General features: G+C 42.6%; 1 protein-coding gene across 1 annotated transcript; it reads right to left on the bottom strand.

Annotated features, from left to right (window-relative positions):
- Positions 1 to 483: 483 nt before the first annotated feature.
- On the bottom strand, positions 484 to 6,981 carry COMTD1 (catechol-O-methyltransferase domain containing 1). Its single transcript, XM_069019306.1, has 7 exons — positions 6,820 to 6,981; positions 5,427 to 5,563; positions 4,327 to 4,432; positions 3,433 to 3,551; positions 3,118 to 3,172; positions 1,652 to 1,785; positions 484 to 887 (listed from the first exon to the last, which is right to left on the bottom strand). The coding sequence occupies exons 1-7, from the start codon at positions 6,899 to 6,901 to the stop codon at positions 735 to 737; spliced, it is 786 nt and encodes a 261-aa protein (XP_068875407.1). The 5' UTR covers positions 6,902 to 6,981; the 3' UTR covers positions 484 to 734.
- Between the last annotated feature and the right edge of the window lie 2,545 nt (positions 6,982 to 9,526).

Genomic DNA, 9,526 nt, shown 5'->3' with positions numbered 1-9,526 from the left:
AGTGAGACAGGAAAGAGGGAGAATTGTTTTGGTTTGCTTCTTGCCCATTTGCTCTTCCTCATTCTGACTTAAAACAATCTACCTGCACTGTTACCTAGGTTAAAGAAATCCAGTCCTTGTGCACAAAGGTTTTAGAGAATACAATTACAGTATTGTGAATACTGTTTATCCTCTGGTAAGGTTTTAAAAAGCTTTTTTTTTTTCAGATGTTTTTTGAGGCTTGTTATGTAGTACCCTTCAAAGATAAGGAATGACTTAAAATTTTATTTTTAGTCTGAGAAGGCTAGCAATCTCCTTGATGTAATGTCATTAAAAATCCATTTTTCTATTATGGCTATAAACATTAGTCAACTCCACTTCTTTTCCTTTTGATGGTACTGACTGATTATTCCACTGGTCAAGAGGCTCTTCTAGGACAGAAAATACTTTGCTGTATTGAGTCACTTGGACAACCTATAGAGGGGGAATTTTTCAACCACTGTCTTACAAGGACAATTTCACGTAAGTTTATTTCCTTTATTACAATTAAAGTAAGAAACCATGGTAGATCTCATAATAAATCTCTTCTCTACTTAGCTGCCCTTATCATCCTGCTGCTTCTATTGTCTTTTTTCCCAGGCTATGCTATCCAGTGGAGATATAGATTAAGTGACTATTTTTGATACTGTTTCACCTGCATTTTTCGCAATGATTTGATGCTGCTTGCTATTTCCCATCTGCTGGGCTTCCTCGAGTTACAACTTGAATGCTAATGTGACTCCATCCCCTATTGGGAGCATGCTGATATTGATGCGTGCATCTCTGAGAAGCTTCTCATTGAGGCGGTGGATACTCTGCGCTGCCAAGTCATCCTTCCTTGGTTTTAACACCTTTCCATTCCAAAAGACCTATTGAAAAAAGAAATATGATGCACCTCATTTGTTCCAATACAGTCCTTGGACCACAAAGGAAGCTTTGGAAAAGTTCCTGCATATTTTTTTAGAAATTAATATTGTTTGTTGTGTTTCAGACATCAAATGGTCTCTGACATGGAACTCTTGTAAGTAAGTGGGACTGAGAGTCCACAGAACTTGCTAATTGTATTTCTACTGTAGATCGGAAGCCCAAATAAAAAAAGATGTCTTTAAACATAGGTTTTTTTAAGAGCCCCTATTCAGCTGCCACTATAACCTCAAAGGTGCCTGAAGTTTAACATAATTTGTTTCTTGTAAAAGTAATTAATTGATAACTTACTAATAGTTTCTGATTACAAGTGCTACTTTTGATCTTAAGTACTGTACATAGTATAAATGCACAAGACAAACCAGAATAATACAGAGCATTCTCTGTAATGAATTACAAAAACATTTCTATGTTTCTGTTATCACAGACTGTTTGTGTACTAACATAATTTTAATACATCACTTCTTACTTCTAAAGGGTTTTATTCCTTGCTTATATCTTATATTAGCATTTTATGTAGCTTACTTAAGGAGTTTATGTTCAATTTTCTTTTCCTTTGTGTTACATGGAACAAACATGTCACAATTGGCAACCCAATTGCAGGTCAGAAATCACATTACTAGAATTCCACTTTTCAGACTTCTTCTTCTTTTCCCACAGCCAGAAGCAGTAACTGCATGTGCATTACCATCAGAACTGCAGTACTTACATTATCAATAGCTATTATTCCCCCTTTCTTTATGAGGCACAAGCATTTTTCATAGTACTCATTGTAGCTTTCTTTATCCGCATCAATGAAAGCAAAGTCAAAGGTTTCCGCTTCTCCGCTGGCCAACAGTTCATCTAGATGAGCAACAAAGTGAGTCATTACAGCCTGGTTAGTGCTGTAATCCATTTGTGTCAAAGTTCTTATTTAATGTTTTCTGCTGCCTTGACCAGGCAGCCTATTCCTCCACAGGTAATTACTAGAAAAGCTTATCCCACAGAAACCAATCTAGGCATTATGTATGCCATAAAACACACAGTTACTGAGTTCTGCATGCTTAGGACTTTGTGGAGTAGCTCCAAACCTGAAGGATACAGCTGGGACTGCTGAAAGGTACAGTAAAAACAAGTCAAGCACTTTGAAACTGGACATACTCTATACCTCCAGCTTTTTTTGAGCTGACAACTGTTTTCTTGAGTGGATTAGAATTTTTCTCACATTTATGTACAGGTTCTAAATGCTAATCTCTCCTTGCAGATCAAGTGCCATGACTTAGGTCATGAACAAATCCTGTCAGAGATATGTATCACAGCAAAAAATTACTGTAAGTAGTCCCTCTCTGGGTCAAGTAGAATTCAGTTATAAGTTCTCCTGAACAGACTTCTTGACTGAGAATTCCAAATTGCCAGTTGCAGAGGATCTTTTTGTCTGAAGCAATGCCTGGACAAAGCAGTTGGTAGACTTCGAGGAGTGTGCATACCAGCAAACTGGTTATATTTGTCTCTTTAGAAAGGACGGATTTGAAAGTAATACAAGGTTATCAATGGATCTGTGGATCCATCAAACACGTTTGTTGGAAATCTTCTGCATCCAACAATCCTAGAAAATTTCTTGCATTTTCAGAATATTTATTAGTATTTCCTCTGTCCCACATTTTCTCTTTCCTTGAATGAGAAAAGTCATTGCCTTGCTTATGGCCTTGCACGCTTTTGGCACATCCTAAATTTGAACTTCTCTGAACACAATTCAGCCCAAGTTGTATATCGGCTTCTGAACTTTTTCCTGCATCTCAGCCCTTTCAGGAAACTCTTCCTCTCTTAACAAAGGAATACTTGCTTAGAATGGACAATGGATAAGAGAAATTTGGCTTTGTCTAATTAATCTGTTTTAATCAGCTTTCCCAGAAGCAGCTGACAATAGTACTCGATAGATTAAACAAAGTGATGGACAGGACAGGTGAGTGACCAGTAAAGCCCACTACATAGGACAAGCATTTTCTTCCTCTCTGTTTGTAGGTAACAAAACTGTGAACTCCTAAGGATTTTTACTTTTTAATATCAGAGAAGCTGCCTCCCTGTTAGCAAAAAGGGTCACATTCACAACCATATTTGGTCTTAAATTTCATTACTATTGTATCCCCCTTCTGTTTCTAGGCAAGAGTAAACAATCTGTTATTTCAGGTTACTTACCAAGCGTTTGAATTGCTGGCTTAATCCGCAGATCAATTTTATGCTCTACTCCTGCCTAAGATGAAAAACAACAGAGTTGATAACAGTGGTCAAGAAATAACCTGTTAGTAGGCTGTACTCAGGGAGTGACTTGTGTTCAGATAGTTTTCCTATTATTTATAGGTTCCAAACACCACTTACTCTTCCCAAACTGAACTCTATCAGCCTCCTTTCACGACAAGAATACTTCTGTGTGAATGTGCAAGTCTAAAACACCAAAATCTCTTCACATATAAAGGCAGCTGTCCCCAATGTGTAACAGGAGATGCTGCTTACCTCCTTCCACAGTGGCCTTCCAATTTTGGCATAGTCCTCATTTATATCACAGGCAATAACTCGGCCATTATCTGGCAGGACAAGTGCCATATTCAAGGCATTATAACCTGTGAAAACACCTAGGAAAATCATAAGAGACATCAACACCTACTGTATTGTGGAAAAAGAACTACAGGGCTCTCTTCAGGAATAAAATCTCTGAAGGAATCGAGGATGGCAATTTGTTAATAGACAGTAAGGATTTTTCTTTCCATTTTAATGTAATAGTGGCTTGGGAGGAATTTTTACTTTTTTTTTTTTTTTTTAATCAATTTTTTAGCAAACTCCAATGTTAGCTTTTTCCAAAAGTCTTATGGACAGACAAAGCAGAGTCTCATCTTGCATGTGTAACCCAGAGAGACTGGGTGAGCAGCAAAATACCAGGGAATTTTAACGGCCAGGCCAAGAATGAAGATGGTGGGAACCCATACCTGGCGTCTCAGCATCAGTCTATCTTTTATGATATCCTGGTAACATAGGTGCATCAAGCAAAGTGGATTTGGTACAGGGCCTGTGCATCAAAATATTTTCTTCTAGCAAGAAACTGATACAGGAAGGACAGAAGACACCCTGTCCTGCAACTGCTGAAGACTCAAGAGATTGATTGATCTCAGTTTTTCAGAGTGCCTCGGAATTGATGAGCCATCCATGCTGATGCCAGAACTACTCAATGCACAGTTAGACAAAGTGGCAACCAAGTGCAAATCAGAAAATCCTTTTCATGCTGTAGTTTCCCCACCTGTTTGCTGACAGGTATGCAGTACCTTACTGTATTTGGATATCTTATGTTAAACATGGCTGTATTTTGAGAAGAATAGTCAAGAGTTTTATTTTACCACAAAGTGACACTCTTACCTATTTCAATAACTTTCTTGGCTTTAATGAGCTTGACCAAATTTGCCATAAGCTGAGCCTGCTCGCAGGACACCATCATTCTGCCCCAGGGATGATCAGCAGTAAGCTAGAAAAGGCAAAAAAAACCCCCACATCACATCAAACAAACCCCAAATCTACCAAACCAATATCCAAAAGAAAAAAAACCCAGTGAAACTCCAGGAAAAACAGGTATCTCTGCCTTCTCATTTCAGATGGCTTTGTGCTCCATCTATGAGCCAGAAATTGATTTGAATTTAACTGTAAGTAAGGAGGATGTTGTGTGTGCCATAAGCAGTGGATATTCAAAGCAATAATATGCTCCGAAGTTACCATGGCTGTGGCAAACTCAGCAACATTTGTAACTAATGAAGAATCATAGAGGAACCTTGACTGTGAAAGTCCTTTATTTCTGTGAATTTACACAAACATGTGCACTTCCTTCAAGACATGTTGAATGCTTTAATGAACTGCTGGGTTAATGTCTGCCAAAGGTCAGACCAGGTAGTTCTGGCTACACAATGCAAACCTGGAGAAGCTGTGCCTGTCCCAGGGTGGAAACATTCCTGGTGCTGAGGAATGGGCAATGGGAGAAACAGAGCTGTGCCATAACAGTTGAAGGGCAAGTATGTCCTCCTGTTTCCTTTCTTCTGCTAGAGATCATTCCAACCAACCTGTTCCAGCAGTTAGCATTTAATTTTACACAGGCACAGTCTGTCTCACCTGAAATGACTCAAACCTGAGCCAGGATGTCTGGTCTCATCTCCGGCACTGGAGCCTGATGAAGGACATCATCTCTCTGAGCTACAGGTTCCTTATATGCCAAACAAAATGAACAGAAGTCATCTGCTCAAGTCCAAATCAAGAGCAGCCCAAACACATGGCCTTGGGAGCCGAGGATAGAAAGACATGTCTAAAATGTATGCCAATATTATTAAACAGTCATGTAGGTAGCCCTGAACATTGAAGAGTCTGGGTATTACCAGTTAAAAAAAAAACCCTAGTCTGTACGCAAATAAGACAGAGGAAGGAAATGTGACCAGGCTCCCAGCAGTTCAGGATGAGGTGCGGGTGATACTGACCAGACGCAGCTTCTTTAGAATTGGATGTTCCCGCAAAGAGTGATCCAGTATGTATTGCCGGAGAGGACTGCTTTTCCCAATCATCCCACTCGTGGATGATTTGGGTGTCCCAAAAACTAAAGAAGGGTATCTTTTACCTACAAAAAAATAAGTAATAATAACTTTTATACTTTTCAGTTATTGCCATTTTAAAAGGTTAAATGTCCTTTGCTCTAAAATAGCTGTGAAAATGGAAAACATAACATAGCTGGACACCCACATAGACTATTTTTTTTTTTCCCTCCTCCTTCTTATCAGCCTCTAAGATGTCCAGCCCAGGCCTCCAAAGCCTAAAAGGGAAAGGCTTCAGTACTGTGTTGTTCAGTGATCACTGTGATGGTTACAAACTGCCATAATCTAACAGGAGAAGTAACCCCATCAAAATTCAAAGTGTAAGTTTAAAGAGAGAAACATGAATGAGGGAGCACAATTTTCTTACTCTGGGGCCCTTGTTTTGCAGATGAATAAAGGCTGCCGGGTTTTACCCCCATCAGCTGATGTCTTCTCAAACCCTGTGCTTTCCTCATGACACTGTCCTGCCCTCCAGCCAGGGGAAATCAATGGCTTGATTAGCATGAAACCAGTATGCAAACAAAGCAGATGCTGAAAGTTGAAGGATTAGTACAGGTCTACTCAAATACAGAACTGACTACAGCTTTGATGCCCGATGTTTCTTTTACCACATGGATCAAATATTTTAAAGAAATCACAACTTCATTTCCACATCTCCTGGTAGTTGTTTGCTACTACAGAACGCTTTTATTTTGAGGGGTTTATTTTCTTTTAATGGTTCTATTTTACAGACGATCACGCCGAGATGTAGAGTATTTCAACAACTTGCTTGGAGTCGAAGGATAAGCAACCAAGTGCCCGCGTTACAAACCCAACACCAGTCTCCTTCCCCTCCTGCATCGTGGGCTCGTTCTTCCGCTGCCCCCCGGGGAATGAAAGTGAAACTGCTACCAGAAGACAATGCTGTGCGCAAGGACCGCACCCCGGCCTTCCCGGGCCAGCCCAACAAATACAGGCGGGGACCGGACGGGGGAGCATGTCCTCGCCTTCACTGGGACCTTGGCCCGGCCCCATACTGCGGTAGCTGGATTACAGGGAGCGGCTTGCGCTCTAAGAGCATCAGTGTATTTACTGCCGCAGCTCAGCGAAATAAATCCCTGCCCGCAGGGCAGCCCCAAGGGGTCTGTTCCTCGACGGCCGTCGGGCTGCACCCGCGGCGGGGACTCCTGCCCACCCTGGGAGGGACCTGCCCGGGCGCTGCGGTTCCCATCCCGTCCCCGGTGGGGACACGAGGAGGGCGTAGCCTCCGTGCGTGTGGCGGGTGTTGGGGGGCGCCGCTTACCTGCAAGCATACCCGTAGCAAAGGCGACGCCCAGCATCGCCGTCCCGATGGCCACTTCTTTGGGCACGCTGGGAAGCGGCATTTTGGAGTCGGGAGCGAGCGGAGCGGCGCGGCGGGAGGGAGGGAGCGGCGCGGCCCGGCCCGGTCACACGCGGGGCGGTGCGGTGAGGGGCGGTCCGCCCCGGAAGGGCGGGGCAGCGCTGCCTGTGGGTGGCGGTCCGGCGGTGCTTGGGTTGGTCTTGGTGTTTTCTCCGCGCCCCGGCGTGGCCGATGCTGGGCTCTGCTCGGCTGGGCTGGCGAGAGGGTGGGTCACCCGCGGGAGGTGCTTGCCTTCCTCTCGGTGACATACTCGGTTGTGGTGTGTAAAGTGACAAAAACAGCACCTGGGATTTGTGTCACCGTCTCTTCTCAGAGGCTGGTTCTGGTACAGTTTTACTGCAGCCTTCGTTTTAAAACACACCCAAGTGTCGTGTGAGCTGGTAATGGGCTCTGATGGAAGAGCTTTTCACAGAAACACGCTCGTAAGAGGCATGGTACTCCAACAAGCCCAAGAAGTGAGCTCTCTCCTACCTCTAGAACACGTTTCTTTGCAGCTGAGGTGTGAGCCTCAGCTTTACTTGTCAAAAAGCATGTAAGATTTTTGGAATTTCTGTCCTGTGACCCGTGAGTTTCCAGGTGAAGGGGGTCAAGGAAGATTCTCCAAGAGAGGGGGAATGGGGCCTGGTTTCCACTACTGCTGTTTCAGCCCCCTCTGCAGCACCTTCCAGGTGAGGTGGAGCAGTGCTCTTGCCACTCCTTAACAGCCTTGTTGAGGGATCTCCTCCCTGGCTGGATCTGTTGCTGAGGGAGTTGGTTTATAAGTCAACAGTGATTGTGTCAGCCTAAAACCAACTTCTTCATGCTTCTGTGAAAGGACACTGCAGTGCCTTTTGGATATGGGCTGGGGATTTGGTTTTCATTTTGTGAAGTATTGGAAATACCTGGATTTTAGAAAACGTGAGCAAAATGTGGAGATCTATCATTTTGTCACTCTATGGGAGATGAAATTAGTGACATTGCACACAGACAAGGAATACATAGGAATGGCTTGAGTTGCAACTTGGCCTCCACAGATGTAGGATGAAAGCAAGTAAAAATTCCCTTTTGGCACATAGTCCATCTCTAGAAAGCCAGATGAATTGTGTGTTGGTAGGTTTGGATAAAAACATGTCAACTATTTCCCTATGCTAGCAAAATGAATGTCAGGGCAGTTAGAAGAAAAAGATTCTTTTCTGAGTACGTCTTAAGTGTCGGATTAAATATATTCCCAGGGTATTTATGGGAAATAGGTTTGCCTATCACTGCATTTTTAGTGTGTGTTAGAGCTTATTTACAAAGACTTGAGCCCAGAGCTCTTGTATTTCCTTTGCAGCAACTGATCGTGCCACTCACTAGGGAGTCTGCTGTGATTTCTGATTTGCAGACCAAAGTAAGATAGATGATCTGTCTTGGCAGATAAAATAACTTTCAGTTCACTTCTAACATTTATTTGATTTTGAAAGCTGTGAGTGTTGTTGGTTTCTTGGTGGCTTTTTTCCATTCAGTATCTCGTCACTTTCTCTGCGTACATTTTGCTTTTGTAAATGAGAGCATTTCATCCCGTCTTTCAGAAGATGAGTTACCAGGATGCGCTGGAACGTGTCACTTTTAGGCCAAACAACTGTAGGAGGCAACAACTCTTCCAGCGGCCATAAATCAGATTTGTGACGATGCGGCTCCATCTAGTGATTCTTCTCTACAACTGCAGCACAAGGGAGAGGAACTGCGGGTTACTGTCTGCAATGAAACGCATGAAGTGTGCAAGCTTCCAGTGTTGTGTTGACCTCTCGATTCAACGAGATGCCCCATTTGGACATCTCTGGGAGCGTCAAATTTCTGAAAGCTCCAAGAGAATTGGTGAGCTGAATTGCGAACATACTGAAATGTGTTTCTGAAATTCCTCCCACACCCAAGCTGTTAATCAGTAATAGCTTACTTTGTTGGCAGAGTCAGGTGTTCTACTATATCTCTGTACTGGATAACATGTTGTTTCCTTTAGATAAGGAATTTGATTTTCAGACATCTAAGATATGATAAAATACTTTTATAGGGGGGTCAAAAGAGTTGAAATCTTCCAGCTGGATAGAATGGAGCCAGCAGCTTTTCTTTGAGCCATTTCTGTTTTCAGTTTACGTAACTCTGTGATATATAATGAACAGGAAACTTTGATTAACAGATTTATTAGATGCATGCTTGCAGTGTGCTGTGGCTACCTGAGTATTGAAACATTTTGGTAGATTTCTGCCTACTACTTGTGCTAAGTAAGGTGATGGCTACCTAGAGATAATAATGGTAATATGGGCTTGGATACAAACCCCCACTGCTCCCTATATTTGTAAGGTCAGGCCAGTTGCACAGATTTCATGGGAGATCAGGATTGCTCCTAGTGCTGTAGTCAGTGACATATTTGCTGTGCCTGAAAGTGCCTTCTCTCTGGAACTTCATTCTTGAAAGGGTAGGAGTGTTTCGGCAGCATATTCAGGCTGGAGCCAGAACATGATTGCATTTGTAAAACATATGGAGTATGACAGGATAGTGGCTGACCTCAGGATGTACAAATCCTCACTTTAGTCATATTGATAATCTATTCAAGGTTTTACAGACACTGGGTAATTGATAGATGCAGTAG

This window comes from Aphelocoma coerulescens, chromosome 6 (assembly GCF_041296385.1).
Source record: "Aphelocoma coerulescens isolate FSJ_1873_10779 chromosome 6, UR_Acoe_1.0, whole genome shotgun sequence".
Lineage (NCBI taxonomy): Eukaryota > Metazoa > Chordata > Aves > Passeriformes > Corvidae > Aphelocoma > Aphelocoma coerulescens.
Note: the sequence above shows the minus strand (reverse complement) of the source record. Positions and strands in the feature narration are given on the sequence as shown.